At 54.9% G+C, this 16,508-nt stretch overlaps 1 protein-coding gene across 1 annotated transcript; it reads right to left on the bottom strand.

The window, feature by feature from the left end:
• Nucleotides 1-7: 7 nt before the first annotated feature.
• On the bottom strand, nt 8-15,233 carry LAMC2 (laminin subunit gamma 2; the record flags this gene model as incomplete). The annotated part of the gene is made up of 23 exons (XM_083867253.1): nt 8-258; nt 465-564; nt 653-811; nt 1,347-1,546; nt 1,633-1,747; nt 2,216-2,365; nt 2,578-2,722; nt 3,465-3,590; nt 4,028-4,107; nt 4,383-4,588; nt 4,707-4,860; nt 5,150-5,286; nt 5,498-5,731; nt 6,191-6,364; nt 7,128-7,346; nt 7,629-7,741; nt 8,088-8,277; nt 8,389-8,511; nt 8,952-9,088; nt 9,548-9,646; nt 10,529-10,658; nt 10,847-11,035; nt 15,152-15,233. The coding sequence occupies 23 exons, from the start codon at nt 15,231-15,233 to the stop codon at nt 8-10; spliced, it is 3,513 nt and encodes a 1,170-aa protein (XP_083723379.1).
• Nucleotides 15,234-16,508: the final 1,275 nt, after the last annotated feature.

Here is a 16,508-nt window from a genome sequence, read left to right as displayed (position 1 = left end):
AACTGGCTCATGGCAATTCAATGGCTTTTGTGTTGTAGCAGCCTGGAGCAAGACTCTTCTGGATCTCCTCCAGGTTGTTAATATCAGCCAGGATGCCATCGATGCTGGTCTCCAGCATGAGCACCCGGGCCTTCTGCAGCGCAGCCGTCTGCTCCAGCTCTGACATCTCTGCCTTCAGCTGCTGGCTTCTGCTTTTGGCTCTGCTGAAGTTCTCCTCGAGCTGCCTCAGGCCATCCTCATCCACAGCACCAGGCTGGTCTTTTGCACAGAAGGAAAACAAGGAATAGGAAAGCATGCATGAGGCTGAGGACTAGATCTTTCTAGATACTTCTTCTCCACCCTGCTGCCCAGCCTGTTCACAGGCATCACTTAGTTCAGCTTCCCACTAAACTCCCAGAAGCCATGCCTAGCCCCCAGTGGGGACCTGTCTCATCCACACCCCACAGTGGCGCCACAAAACCTACTCAAGAGACGTAGCAGCTCTTCCAGGGCACTCAGTGTCTGCTGCACAGCTGCCTCTGCCTGGCCAGCCTTGTCATGGACCCTCTGAGCTTCCTGAGCTGTCTGAAGGAGGAAAGGCAGCAGCCGTGAGGTGAAACCAAGCCCACAAGTCAACAGTGAAGGAGAAAAGGCAAGGGAGATGGGGACACACCTTCTCTATCACAGCAGCATCTGCCTCAACCTCGGAGAGTTTCCTCTGAAATGTGTCATCCACTTCCTTGGCCTCTTGTTGCAGGGTGGCCACAGCCTTCTCCAGGGTGAGGACACCATCAGCTGTCTTGTTGGCTTCCCCCTTCAGCTGGGCAATCTCCTGGGTGGTGAGTACAGGAAAAGGCACTTTCAGAGGGCCAGAGCACAGCCAAAATCATTCTGGGTGCCCTGGAATAGGGAACTCATAGAAAGTGGTTCCTTCTACAAGGGACCCAAAAGTATCACAAGCTGTCCTCATGTTCTTCCACCAACTGCTCCAGAAAGTTGTTTCCATGTCCATGGCTCAATCCCTCCCTCACACATCAGCAAATCCCTGGGGAATTACAACTCACATGTGGGAGGTGAACACACAAACACCAGTTTTGGGGCCTCACAAACCTGCCAGTGACTCTGGCTGCAGGAGTGAAAAAATCCCCTTGGTCACTGAAAGGTGGCTGCAGTGAGACCCTCATGGAAGGAATGTGCCTGTAGAGATCATCTACAACCAAACTTGTATCTGAAGAACCCACTGTAGAGAAACTTCAGCTCAAAAATCAACCCATCAGGTCCACTATGAGGTTGCTAACCATCTCCTCCCATGTTTTTCCCCTTCCAAATTCTTTTCTGACAGCAATAGCACCAGAGTCTGTCCTCACCTCTTGGATCCCTGTGGTGATTTCCTTCGCCTCCTCCACCATGCTGCTGCCTGCCTTTGACTCAGAAGCAGCACTATCCACGATCCCCTTGGCTCGGTCTGTCTTCTCCCTGGCACTGCTGACCATGCTGCTGATAATGGGCAGCCTCCTCATGGCATCTCTGGCTTCCCTCCTCTTGTCATCTGCCTGCAGGTTGAACTCTGGAAGAAGCACATGTGGAAATGAAGCCACACTACCTTTGTGAGATCCCACATGGAAAGGACAAGGAAGGTCTCTAGGATGCTACCTTTGAGGCTCTTGAGGATCTGCTCCACCTCATAGAAGGTGGCATTGCCAGCGCTGGCGGCTTGCAGGGCTGTGCTCCTGGCAAGGGTGGCTCGGGACAGCAGCTGTGTCAGCTTCTGCAATGTGTCAAGGGACACAAAGGGTAGGTGAGGGACATGGTGTGGGAGCATCACACGGTCCCAGAGCAGTCTGGGAGGAGCTGGGCTGGAAGAGACCCATCAGTCTGTTCCCAAATGTTTGCTCTTGCCCCTTAATCAAGACTCCTGCAGGCTGATCTGCCATCAGAAGCTTGTGCTGGTGCTCCTCAACCAACTCCAGCTGTATCCCGAGTCATCTCAGCTCTAATTTTTGTAGGATCAGGTCTTCAACCCGCCTTACATGGAGGAGATGTGCAGGTGAGATCCTGCACCAGCAGCTCCCTGCACACACTGAGGTCTGAAGACCAGCCTCAAGGAAGGGCCCAATCCTGCACCAGGCAGGCAGAGCTGCTTTTGGCAGCCAGGCAAGGACAGTGGTGGGGCCACAGGCATCCCCCCAGGGCTGCAGCTCCTGCTGGGGTGACCCCTCACCAGCCACCCTCTTACCGCTCTCTCGCCCTCTTGCCCTTGTAGCAGCTGCTTGGCTTCCTCCTCCCAGCGCCCCACACGGCTCTGCAGGGCCCTGTACTGGGCCAGGGACGTGTCCACCAGGCCCAGCAGGGCACTTGAGTCCTGCTTCAGCCTCAAGGCTTCCTCCTGAAACAGAGACATGGTGGGGTCCCCAGCATCTCCCCAGTGCCCACCAGGAACCAGAGGCAAAAGGGGGAAAAGGGTAGGAAGATGCCTATCTAGTGTCCCTCCAATGGAGATGGAGCCCTGGGAAGGGCTGAGCTGGTGGTAGGATAAGCAGGGAGGGCACCAGGAAGACAAAAAGGGGATCTTCTGTCTGACAGGCAGAAAGCCCTCACCTTAAAGGACCCTATGTCCATCTCTGTCAGGCGGGACAGGGAGCTGAGGAGAACCAGGCTGCCCTGATAAGCTTCATCTGCCTTGAAAGCCATTCCATCAGCATCAGCCTTCAGCCCTCCAGCAAGTGACTTGAGCTCCTCATACCTGTACAAATGTGAGGTTGGAGAGCCTGGTACCAGCCAAGCTGCCAGCCTCCCACCCCAGCACTAATACTACCATCTACATTGACTCGTTCACATTCTCCAAGGTCCCACACAGATTTATCACATATAAAAAGCCAATTGCAAACATTCCCTGCATCCCAGTCCCTCCAATGAGCAGAACAATCTGCTGGCTCCTTACTCCTGCTCCAAAATCAGAGATTGTTCCACACAGCTGAACCCTCCATGGTGGCTCTGCTAATCCCCGCCCTACCACTGCATGTTTTCTCCTGCACATCCCTGTTCAACTTTCTAACTTCCTTCAAGGCTGCTGCTCACATCCCACCCATGGTGTGCAAAGTCTCAGCACCACTGGGGTGGGCTCTGGAGAGGCCAAGTCTGACCAAAGGAGCCAAGATGGGCTTAAATTCACAGGTTTTGGGCTAAACCCAGCCTAGATTTTCAACCTCATGTGGAAAACATCCCCAGAAGCCTGTTCACACATGTGGTGTTAAACCCCTTTGCTCAGCTGCAGGCAGGACCCCAGGAGCAGTGAGGGCTGTGAGGTGGGAAACAAATGCTCCACAGAGCTGTCAACCCTCCATCTCCACCCCTCAGACACAGCGAATTCCTGCCTCCAGCTGCACATTTCTGCAGCTCAGATGGGGAGGCAGGGATGCATGGCCACCCCCCTCCTCCCTCCCAGGTCCACAGAGGACACTCAGGCCAAGGCAGCCCGTGCTCACCTCCTGGGCAGGGAGCCCAGGGCAGCGTCTCCACCGGCGGCCGCGCGCAGCAGCTCCAGTGCCTGCCCCGCGTCCTCCCGTGCCACCTTGGCAGCCTGGTCGATGGCATTGGCTGCCTGTGTGTGGCTGCAGGGCACAGAGGGGCCTTGTCAAAAAGGGTTCCCTCCTAGGTTTCCTCCACCAGCTTCCTTTACTGTTGCATTCACTGATGCTAGATTGCATCCCCTCGGGAAACACAGTGAAGGAGACCCATATTTCGCTTGGTCCTCCTGCATCTCCCAAGGATAGAGGAGCATTGGGGAGGGCAGAAGCTCTCTGTTCCAACTGGACATCCAAGGGCAAAACTCTGATCCCAAAGATGCTTCTAAATCACATCCAATTGCATCCTCAAAGACAGCTGAGGACAACTCTGCAGGGCAGCAAAGACAGCCCAGCAGCTGCATCTTCCCCTGCTCCAAGGCTGGCAGATGTCAACCAGAACCCTCCATAAAGGACCTTCTGGGCACCTAGCAGGATCTCAGTCCCCCTCCCCTCTCTCTTGGCTAACAGTGCGAGCAACTCACCTGTTGGCCAGTCTCAGAGCCTCCTGGGCCAGCAGCAAGAACTGATTTAAACCCCCGGGAAAGCTTGGAACAGGAATGCTCTGAGGAGGGAGGAAGGAAAAGAGATGTGAGTGCTCTTCCCTGCTCTCCATCCAATTTGGCAGTGAAAGAGGCAACTACAGCATGTTAAACCTCCACTGCCCCCAAAGACCCCTGCCAGCTCCTCTCAAGGTCCCAACTCCAAAGAAAGGACCATCAGAACACCTACATTCACAAAACAACATCTGTAATTCTTTAAATCCTTGCTTTCCCTGTTGTTTTTTTCCCCAGCCCTGAGCTGGACTAGGAGTGTGTCACATGGGATGGATGCTCTTACCACCTGACTGAGAGCGGCCCCACTGCGATCCAGGTCCAGCCTGGCCCTCTCCAGCAGCTGACGGGTCTCCTGCACCTGCCTCTCATACTGGCTCCCCAGAGACCTCAGTCTCCCCACTGTTGCCTTGAGCTCATCCAAGCGACTCTGGGAGCTGGACCCCTGCCCCTTCATCCTGGCCACATGGCCCTCCAGAGACCTGTCGGAGGCTGGTGAGAAGGAAAGAGAAAGGCTGAAACTCGTTGCTGTGCAAAAAGGCCCAGGCAGCAAAACCCTCCCTGATACAGCCCAGATGGCCCCATCCACGGGCAGTGGGCAGGTGGGTACCTTGAAGGCTCAGGGCTTCCCTGAGGATGGTCTGCAGCATCTCCTCAGCCACCAGCATCCTCCTCTCCAGCTCCTGATTCTCAGTCCCACCACCAGCTCGCACCTCTGACAAGAGCAGCTCCAGCTCTGCCAGCTGCTGCAGGTACAGCCCCACCTGCAACCACAGACCAGGACATCAGCCAGCAGGACACTAAACCCACGGGGGAAAGACCAAGGTAGGAACCAGGGCCACAGTCAGGCCCAAGAACAGAGACCAAAATGAAGGCTCATTTTAGGATGGGGCACAAAGAATCAGTTGAATCAGGTACAAAGCCAAGGTTTGAATTCACATTTCACTTGCACCAAGAGTAGATGCTTGAGGAGGACAGGAGGAGACACTCAGGGTGAGTGAATCACAGCACTCCTTGCTGCTCAGTGGCCCTGGGGCTGGCACAGATGCTCACCTGCTCTTTCACCTGGCCATAGCAAGCTGGGCACTCACTCTCTTCACAGCGGGGCCCCTCAAAGCCAGGTCTGCAGATGCAGCTCCCGTCACTCCTGCACTTCAGGGGCTCAGCACCAACGGAGTCGCAGTCACAGGCTGCAGGTCAGAGTGACACAGATTCAGGGGGACCTGACCCCACCTCAAGCCACAGCACATCTCTCCCTGCTTTCCTTCCACCATTCAGCCCTGCGCCTTGGTTCCTGCTCACCATTCCCACTTTCCAGCATCCTCCTTCCCATCCAACCACTCCATAGTCAGTCATGGCTTTTCTTATCCACCCTCAGCTCAGACAGTGCCTAGCCCTCACCTTTGCACTTGTCAGAGGGGTCAGGGGCCAGGGGGTTCCCGAAGAAGCCATCCTTGCAGCGGTCACAGTGGAAGCCGGCGGTGTTGTAGAGGCACTTGAGGCACTGCCCGGTGCGCCGGTCACAGTTGCCCACGGCGTTGGGCTCCACATTGTCATTGCACTGGCACAGCTGGCAGGGCTGGGAGGCTGCTGGGTCTCCAAAATAGCCATCGGCACAGTACTCACAACTGGCCCCTGGGAAAGGAGATAAGCAGGAGTTAATGCTCGTGCCCGGGAGGCAGAGGCTGACTCGCTGCTTGCCCCCCACAGAAATGGGGGTGTTCGGCCCCACCAGGTTTGGCACAAGAGCTGCTCTGCTGTCATCACCACCATGGCCAACACACGATGCCCCACACATGCTCTCAAAAGCTGGGTGCCCCAACTGACCTTTCATAGTAATTTCAAATTTGGTTTTTCCTTTTTTTTTGTTCCCCTCCCTTTCCTACCCACCCTTTCTCCATCCATGTTACATTTAGATGAGAACTTTTCCCGGAGCAGGACAAGGTGTGTTTACCCAGCCCTTGGGGCTCAAACACTCTACCGAAGGCAGGAGGGGCAGTGTAAAAGGCAAGCTGGGCTGAGAGGATGGTTGCACCTGCCCAGCTCCAAGCACAGCTGTAGAAAAAGGCAGAGCAGAAGCAAGAGGGGCATTACCAGCAGCTCCAGGAGGGCAGTGGTCACAGATGACCTCCCCACTGCCCAGCCCCAAGGAGCAGCCCTGGCCGGGCCCGCAGGGGCAGGTCCTGCAGCTGTGTGGCTGCTGGGGGTCTCGGTAGGAGCCGAAGGGGCAGCTGACAGTATTACTCTCATCTCCCGAGTAGCATTCACCTGGAGGAGCAAGGAAAGGGCTTAGGGCAGTTTATTCACATTCCCACTGGGACACCCTCCACCCCTCCAGCCACATCGATACAAACACCCAGCAACCTCCACGAGATCTCTTCAGATCCTCACCATGCCCACATCATGCACCACATAAAATCATGAAATGGTCAGCGCTGAAAGAGATCTTTAAAGGTCATCTAGTCCAACTCCCCTGCAATAGGCAAGGACTTCTTCAACTAAGCCAGCTTGCTGAAGCTCTGTCCAACCTGAGGCACTGTCACACTTAACTTTCAAATAATAAGTCAGAAGTGAAGAAATATTGCTATCTGGGTAGCAGGAGATGTTTTTTCTCTCTCTGACATACATCCAGTTTGTTCCAAATGCATCTGACTGCAATGTTTCTAGGCCCTGGGGAGTTTTCTCTTGGATGGTACCCACATTTCAGACCCAAGTCACAGAATCATGATCACAGACAGGATCTCAGAATCACACACAAGCCACAATATCACAGAATCGTTAAGGCTGGAAGAGCCTTCCAAGACCATTGAGTCCAACCTATGGCAGATCTCCACCTTGTAAACCAGCCCAGAGCACTGAGTGACATGTCCAGTCCTTCCCTGGACACCTCCAGAGATAATGACTCCTCCCTGGGCAGCCCCTTACAATATCTAATGACCCCTTCCATGAAGAAATTTCTGTGAAGCCAGCGGTCTCGTCTCCCCACAGCTCTATTCCCATACAAGCACAGCGTGGTGGTGGCCTCTCTTACCGGTGTCAGGGTCACAGATTCCTCCCCCCTGGCAATGGCAGGGCACGCAGGTGCTGAAGGGCCCCTGGGCGGGGGTGTCCCTGCGGTACCCGGGGGCACAGCTCTCGCAGAACTGGCCCCGGTAGGGCGCCGGGCACTGGCACAGCTCCACCCAGGGCGCGGGCACGCCGGGCACGGGCTGTGCCGACACCAGCGTCACGTTGTCGATGTAGCCGGTGCCTGCAGGGAATACAGGGAAGGACAGACAGTCACCTGCAGGGGACAGCAGCCCCACCTGCACGACCCCCACAGCCAGGACCTGCACAGGTCGCACATCCTATTGCAATGCCCATGGGCAAATGGAGCAGCCAGATCAGTTGCTGTCCTGCTCAATCTCTTTGCTATTTAATTTTGCCCCCTTGGAGCACTTTTAATAAATTTTAGCGAAGGTGTATCCATCCAGAGGCTTGTTGTCTCCAAGAACTATGAGAAGTCAGCCTTGCAAGCTCTCTCTGCACTTACTGTATTCCCCAAAGGTGGCTCGGATCCAGAGGGCTGTCAGGTTTCCCAGCAGCCTGCGAAATTCAAAGTGATTCAACCTTGGGCTCCACTTGCTGTTTGGGTGCTCGTCCAGCCTGCCATGAGAGAGGGGGGAAATTGGAACTAATGTAAAAAAAATGACAAGCCGCCTCCAAAATCACAACATCACATGCACCTCCCTCCTGGGAGCTCAAGGTTTTGGGCAATGACTTTCATGCATGAAACTGATCCAGAGCTGAGAACCCAACCCAACCTCAAGCCTCATTTTCTGCTGGCCCTCTCACAGAGTAACCTCCTTATCCACGACAGAAGCACCTGAGATGCATCCAGCCCAAACCAGGCAGCCATTTGCCACCTCCAAGGGACCACAGCTGAACCCAGGACCTCCCTGAAGCCACAATCATTCTTGCTCTCCCTGCTCCAAACAGCTCCCCACTTTACCTGAACGTGTAGGTCTGGCTGATGCCACAGGGCAGGTCCTTTCCCTGGGGCAAGAAGGGGGCAGTGACTCTCAGGCCATGTCCTTCCAGGACCACATCATGTGGAGATGGCTGGCGTCCCCCCCGGTCCAGGCGGTAATCAAAGGAGAGCACCTGGCCATAGCTCAGCTGCTGGTCCCCAAGGAATTTTGCTGCAAAGGGAAAATCAAAGGCTTAAAATCTTTCCTTCTTCTTAAAGGCTCAGTTCATGGGATCAGACCAAGCAAAGGGTTCACTCTGCCCACCAGTGATCCCACACCTACCAGGTGCCATGAAGTATGTTGGCTCCTCAGTCCTCGCTGCTATAAAGGCATCCTGGTGCCGTGGGGACCACTGGAGGTGGGCTGGGGAGCCACTTTCATGGACACCTCGCCAGCCCTCAGCACCTGGAGCACAAACAAGGAGCAGTCAGCGTGGACAGGGAAGGTGTTTCTAGAATTCCAGTAACTTTCCTGAGATGTGTCTTATCAAAACTCTCCAGCTTCCTACTCTGACCTCTGAGGGGCAGCACAGTTACCCCTGTGCCCACACATCTGTAAATCAGCCTGGCTGGGCACAGAGGCCTCCTTCCAAGTGGCAGGAAAGACATAATGAAGAAATCCTATGCCCCCCTCAACCCTTGGACCCTCCTTCTGCCTATGATCAAGCCACCCCATCAATGCAAGGTTGCCACAGGCAGGTTGGATGAACACCCAAGGAGCAAGCACAGCCCAAGGCTGACTTCCAGCATGGCTGTGAAACACGTGGTTCCTCCAGCCCATTGAAGAGAAGAGAAGAGATGGCAAACATGCCCAGGAGCCATGGGGATGTCCTGTTTGGGCTTCACCTTGCTGGAAGGTAGAGGTGATGTTGTGGACACTGTAGTTGTCTGCACTGATACAATTGGCCGAGTGCCCGTAGCAGAAGCAGGGGGAGCATCCTGCAGGGTTTCTGGCATCCAGGTTATAGAAGTGTCGCTTGCACCTGGGAAAATGCAAGAAGGTGACAATGTTCAAGTTGTTTTCTCCTTTTACTGGCCTACAACCATCCCTCTGATGCAATACAGCCATCAGCAGGGTTCAAGTTCATCACTGGGCTGGGATGGCAAGACGGGCATGAGCAATGGCTTCAACCTGACAGAGGGCAGGGCCAGATTGGATACTGGGAAGAAACTATCCTGGGAGGGTGGTGAGGGACTGGCCCAGGTTGCCCAGAGAAGCTGTGGCTGCCACATCCCTGGAAGTGTCCAAGGCCAGGTTGGATGGGGCTTGGCGTAACCTGGACTAGTGGAAGGTGTCCCTGTCCATGGCAGGGGGTGGAATGAGATGAACTCTAACATCCTTTCCAAACCAAACCATTCTAACACTTGGTGAACTGCCAGGGAAGCAACTGCAGAGGGGAGGCTGTGCCAAGCAGTATCCAGCACATCCTCCTGACACCCACCTCTGGCACTGCTCTCCAGTGGTGCTCTCCTTGCAGACGCAGTGGCCGGAGTGACAGTCTCCTGTGCTGCCCGCTGGGTCACACTCACACTGCAGGCTCCTGCAAAGGTACAGCAGGAACCTGGATTTCCAGCTTGGCCTTGGAGCTCAGTGCTTCCTGCTACTACACAAGACAGTGGAAAACCCTCCCAGGCACCATTCCCATGCAAGAAGTGGGGAAATAATCTGTACAGCCACCTCTTTCCGAAATGTGCAGCACTGAGGGTGCCAGGTTGAGACAGTGCCCAGTGCTACTGCTCCAGGGCATCCCAAAGCATCAGACCCACCTACAAGTGCAAAGTGAAGCTCCACTGAGCTTAATAAACCCTGACTGAGTTTAATAGACTTTGACTGAGCTCCACCAAGCAGCAGCACCCCAGGGAAGCTTGGGCAGGAGGTCAGGCCCAATAGCAGGACTGCAGGCAGCAGTCTCTTGCTAGCACCCTCTGCCTGCCAGCAGCCCCAAAGGAGCAAGCAACGGGAGGGTGAGGTGAGGAAAAAGAGGACACAGCCGAGGAAGTCAGATCAGAAATGTTTCTAAAGGTGTTTAAACAGGGCTTCATGAAAAAGAAGAGGTTGATTTTTGCATGCACATCTCCTTGTGAGTGGCACCAACATGAGGCAGCTTCACAACGAGCAGGTTCTGTTTTATGTGGCTGTCGCATGCTGGGCATTATCTGGGTAATGAGACCACCACCTCAGAGAGTGGCTAAGTGCAGATTTTGATGGTGTTGCAGGACACCAAGCCCTGCAGGTTAGCACGGAGGTCCAGCCTCACTCAAGCCCACACTCTCCAAGCATGGCTGGCTTAAGGTTGTCCATGAGCTGCCACGAAACCAACCCTGCCTTTACAGGGGCTGTTTTCAGGCAGCACAACCCCAGGAGAGCTCTGGAGGCTGGCCCTCCCCCTGTCCCCATGCCACTGCTGGTGGCCAGCACTCACTGCCCACTCCTCCGGCACCCGGCCTCGGACAGGGACTCGAAGCCCGGCTGGCACTGGTCACACTTGTCCCCCATCACTCCGGGTTTGCAGCTGCACCGGCCATCGTTGTCACACTGTGGGCTGAGGGAACCTGCAGAAAGACCCGAGGGAGAGGCTGGAGTGGGCACCTTCCCACCCAAACCACTCTGTGAGTTTGTGATTATTTCAGAGGGCAGGTGGGTATTAAAACCTGCAGTCCGGTGTGTAGGGGCTCAGAGCCTGACCCGCCCGGGTGCTCGGCAGGTGCCTCAAGCTCCCCTACCCCAGCCGTGCACGTACCCCAGGGGTGGCAGAGGCAGGGCAGGCAGCACTGCTGTCCCCGCCGGCGGAAGAAGCCGTCCTTGCAGCGCTCGCAGTGCACGCCCTCCGTGTGGCCCTGGCAGCCCAGGCAGCGGTACCCGTTCCCCGTCTCCCGCAGGAGCTGCCAGTCAAAGACGCATTGCCTGGACATCCCATTGCAGTCACACACTGGGGAGAGGAGAGCAGAGAGACACCTCAGATGATGCCTAGAGATGAAGGCACCAGCAGCAATCCCACCCTGAGGGGCAAGGAACAGGGGGCAGGTGGTGCAAACCTCCCCTTCCTGCTCTGCTAACAGTGAGCTGCTTCCCCACATCCCTGGGTTTGTCCCCGTCTGTGTCCATCAGCCACCGCAGTGTCACCAGTGCCCACACCATGGCCTGCATCCCCACACTGGGGAGGAATGCCTCATTTCACTGCTGAGGATGGACAAACCCAAGCCAAGCAGCCACAATCCACACAACAGCATTGCCAAGGCAGTTCCCCACTCTTTAACAGGTCTTGCAACACGAACAGGACATGGAATAAGCAGAGATGGTTTAAAAAACTCCCCAGTCTTGTCCTGAGAAAAGCATGGGTAATTATCACGTTACACTGTAGGTCGGAGACAGACAAATGACAGGACCCACTGAGGGTCAGTGACAGACAGCCCAGATTTATTATGGCCACCCCTTTTATAGGGGGTTCAAAACTCCCAGGCTTAGACCACCGACTGTTCAGGGTCCCAGCACCACCCAGCTCCCTGACCAGTGATGTGTCTGTATTCAGGATTCAATGGGATTAGCTGGGGTCCCTGTTTGAGTTCAAATCCATCCTATCATTGCTCACCCAGAGACTTGTTTAAATTCTAGGCTGGTGGAGTTTGGGAGTCTGTTATGGCCAAATTTATCTTTGCAGCTACAGACCAGCTGCAGCCATGAGAGGTAAACTTACTAGAGACTCTGGGGAAAAGGGAAAGTTTCTGGAGCTTATCCTTTGTTTCACCTGGCCAGGAGTGAGTTGAGTAGGAAAAGCTCAATCAACTTCCACCAGGTCTCCCCATCCAGGTCTGCAGTGCAGGGTGATGAGGGTGGTCTGTGATCCAGGGAGTTTGGCAGAAGTGTGCCGGCCAAGAGGGAGATTAACAAAAAAGGTTTGGGCGGGATTGGACAGGTCACCTCACCCCACCCTCCCTCACTGCGGGGAAAAGCTGCAGCTGCCCACACTGCTGCATGAGGGATGGCAGGAAGAACAGGCATGAGATTCTGCATTCCTCTATAGCCAGGACAGATGACCCCTCTGGACATCAAACTCAGGCATCTCACCAGATGTGTTTGCTACAGCTGCCCTCTTGAAGCCACCTCTCACCTACTTGGCAATCCCTCAGTGGCCAGTGCTGGAGCTTTTAATCCTGAGGGCCTTTACTCCAGACATGCCACTGAGGAGAGCAGGCACAACTGAGAGAAGGGTTGGCAAACACAGGCAGGAGAAAGAAACATCCCAAGGGAAAAACCAGGTCCTGAGGGGCACAGAGCCTGCAGAGGAACTGCTCCAAACCACCCTGGTGCTGCCATGGGAGCCTCGACCTCTCTCTAAGGAGCTCTGCTCACTGCTGACCTCCTTGGGACAGGAAAGGCCATCCCCAGTTACCAACCCCTGCTCAAGTCACCTTTTACAGCACAGGAGGTGCAGGGAGTCCAAAAATGGGCAGAAACCTTCTGCATGGATGCAGACAGTGCCTTGTACTCATAGACACTGACTCCTCCTTCCCAGCTCTCTTCTGGCACGGCTCAGCCCCAGGGTACAACGTCCCTGTGCTGTGCATGTGTGATTCCCGGGACCAGGCAAAGCCTCCTGCTCCGTGCTCACACCTGGGCGCCACCCTCCCACACACCCATCGGCTCCCGCATTCCAGAGGGAGGCACTCAGTGCAGCCTCTGCCAAGAGCAGAGATGACCTCATGCACCAGCAAACAGGGAGAGAGATTTTTCCAACTCCGGCAAGCACAGCCTCGCAATCTGGCTGCCAGGAGACCAAGACAGAGCTCAGGAGATCTTCTGCCACCCTACCCTGCTGGGAGGGGATCTGTGGGCACAGAATTCCTGACTCTAGGGTCTGACAGAGAGCACCACCAGTGACCAAAGGGCATGGACAACACAAAGGACCAATGGAGAGCAGCAGTGTGAGACTTTCTTCAAGCATTTGTGCTCACCTTCACAGTAGAAAGATCTCACTTGGGTTGATCCCACTCCCCATCCCTCTACACTCCAGCTAGATCTCAAGCTGTAAGTGACCCGTAAGGCTCTTTGAGTTGAACTCCACCCATGCATCACCCTACGCAATCTAGAGGATTTACTGGGTTGCCAAATTACAGGCATGAGCACCATTCCCCCAGGGAATGAAAATCTTTCTTTGAGTGTTGCTCCACTGCTGCAGCATGTTAGGAACCAGCTCTCCAGCCCTGGAACAAATTCCTGTCTTGCTGATTCAAAGCCATTTAAGGTGCTGTGGCAGGTTAGTGCCACCACTGCACTGATATGTCTGCTCCTATCATCTCCCAGAAACCCAGGAGCTCAGGAAGGCCAATCCTCCCCAAGAGCAAGGCACTGGAATTGATAATGAGATGGAGCAGGAAGAACTGCTGGAGGATGAGGACAGGATCACTTCTGTATCCAGGTGCTCTGAGGCTCTGCTCTGAGATCATACATGGAAAAGAGCAACTTCCATTGAGGAGAAGCTTTGCAGCTGGATTTCTTCAGTGCTATGTCAGGGTGCAGGAAATCCATGGCACACATCCAGCAGGATGTCACTCCCCCAGCTCCCACCAGCAGAATAAAGCACGAAAAATGTTTGATGGCTGTGCTGAGATGAATTCTCGTATCAGAAAGCTTGGAGAAGAAGACAGTTTCAGGCTTCTTAAACTGTCTCCTTGAATTCACAAAACCAGACAATGAGAGTGGCCCTGGGTCTGTGAGGATCCAACAGTCCTGTAGACATGAGCCAACCTGCAAAGATCCCTCCTCCCATCAGGAGAACAACAGAGCTTTGCAGGCAATGAAGGCTCCATGTCAACAGAAGCCATTCCCTGCTCTGTGCTCTTGGGACAGTGACCCACAAGGCTGTCCCATCTGCTGCTCCAAGGCTGGGTGTCCCCATGGCCCAGCTTCTCATTGCAGGAAGACCTGCCTGGGCCTTCTGGGGCTCCATCAGCAGGCTAAGTTACACCGCTGAGCCCACTCAAAGTCTGCTGCAGCATGAAAACACAGCCCTTATCAACCACTGGCTTTAAACACACACAGAGACAGGTTCAGGAGTCCCTGGGAAAGCAGCAGTTCCCCACACACTGCCAGGAAGGAGCAGAGGAAGAATCTATGTCACTATTTTAAAACTTGCATGTAATTAAGGCTGATGTAATAATTAACCCAAGTAGCATGTAAAGCATAGCAGGTCTTATTTTTTTCTTTTGAAAAAAACCCAAACAAAAACATCATTCAACACTTACTCCCCTTTGCACCAAACTTAAAACTGATAAAACTCAACTTCAAGCCCAGCAAGCTTATTTCAGAACATCAGTACTGGACACCAAAAAAAAAATTTAAATCATTCAGTATTTACAAAATACATGTGAAAACCTGATTTTGGCCAAACTTACCCATCTCCAGAACTACAGGCCAATGAAACCGAAATCTGGATAGCTGAATTACCACTGGGCTGAACACGTTTAAATCTCCCTCCATGACACTCTCCACTAGGGGAGATTTGCATGTACAAGAGGATCTGCTGGATTTTTATGCATGTGGACCACAGGAGACTCCTGTCTCCCACAGGACGTGGCACCTTTTGAACCCCACGGACTCACACAAAATCCAAACACTGCCATGTTATTACAGCAACCTGGGTCCTGGATGCTTCCAGCTCTTCTTCAGGCTCGGGGAAGACCTTGGTTCCAGCAGTGATGGGCAGAGCAGCCCCTGCCTGGGCAATGCTTGTGCTCACACCCTCATCCCACCCTGGGAGCAAAGCCCTGCACCCGCGGCAATGAGGTAATCGCATATACACAGGTTATTGAAAGGGGATGCCGGTGGCAAAACGAAGAGCAGCTCCTCGTGGGGTAGATATTTAACCTCTGGGTGGAAAATTAAGAAGCACCTACAGATCCAGTACCAACCCCGCCGGCAGGAAGGGAAGAGTGTCCCAGCAGGATGCCCCCAGGCCACCCCAGCGCTCCCAGTTACCGGCACGGGGGCAGAGCTGGGGGAAGCCCCGGCGGGCCGGGCGGGGAAGAGCCGCCCCACCGAGCCTCACCTGGTCCGCCGCGGGCGCTCCGGGCCGGGGGCAGCAGGGAGGCGGCCAGGCAGGCCAGGGGCAGCAGCCAGCACTCGGCCATGGCCCGGGCCGGCGAGCACCAGGCGCCCGAACCGGCGGGGCTCCACTGCCTGCTGCCTTTTCTTGGTGCGTGTTTTATCTCGGGCTGCTCCACCTGAGTCACTCCCAGCAGGAAGAGCGCCTGTGCCGCGGGCTGACTCAGCCAGACCCAGCCCAGGGAGCGCAGACAGGCGCCTGCCCCATCCAGGGACGGGCACTGACGGGCACAGCACCCCCAGGACCCCTGCCTGCAGCCTCTCGGGGAAATACAATAGATCTGCAGCTGCTGAAGACCCCCCTCCGGCCCGGCCCGTCCCGCCCGCCCAGCTCCCCTGCACAGCCCGGCAGAGGTGCGGCGGGGACAGCCGGGCTGTCCGGGCACGCCGCAGGCTCGCAGGGAACAAAATGAAACAGGATGAGCTCACAGGAAGCCTGGGGAGGGTGCCCAGATGGGGGCTGCCTGCTCCCAAGCCAGGTCCAGCCAGCCAACCTGCAAGAGCAAGGCTCATTTCAGGTGACGAGCAGGACTGGCGATGCAAAGTGACCCAAGGTCAGCTTGAATAAATGCCCAGAAAGCAGATCGATTTGGATTTACCAGATAAGCATCAAGTTCAGGAAATCCCCAGACCTAGAGATGAGGTGGAAATCATCACACGTGTTTGTCTGCCTTTGCTCCCGAGACGGAAAATGAGCTTAGGTGGGTCCTTGGCCTCACCTACTACATCATTTTTATGCTAGAAGGATGAGTGGAGACAGAGCAGGGAAGAACACTCGTTTGAGGCTGCTGACAGAGCCAGGAAGATGCCAGACTCCACAGCCCAGGTCCCTCAGGACTTTTTTCTCAAGTGTAGCTGACAAGCCACACAAAGCATGAAGGCCAGTTCCACCTCACTCCTTGCCTTTGCCTTGCAGGAGGACTTGACCACTTCTACAGGGGAACAGAGAAATCTGGAGGCAGGGTTTTCCACATCCTGCACATGTCAGGACAAGCAGGACTCCAGCACATCCAGGTGCCCTGAGGCAGCAGCTCATCAGAGGGGCACAGTGAAGGATGGGCCCTCCTGATGAGTCACAGCACCTCCCCTGCCTAATGCCACGAGATTCCTAATGTCACAAGTGACTGCAGGTGGTCCAGGAGCACCTTTAAATAGAATGAAAACACCTAACAAGTTTATCCCCAGAGAAACAAGTTGCCTATAGGTCCCTTTCTTCATTAGGGATTCAAGCTCAACCCAAGGCATGACATGCTGCTCACTTCAAGCCTGACAGACCAGGGTGATTAACACTGAGTTCCTTG

Source organism: Zosterops lateralis, assembly GCF_965231275.1.
Source record: "Zosterops lateralis genome assembly, chromosome: 9".
Classification (NCBI taxonomy): Eukaryota; Metazoa; Chordata; class Aves; order Passeriformes; family Zosteropidae; genus Zosterops; species Zosterops lateralis.
This window is presented reverse-complemented; position numbering and strand designations above follow the sequence as displayed.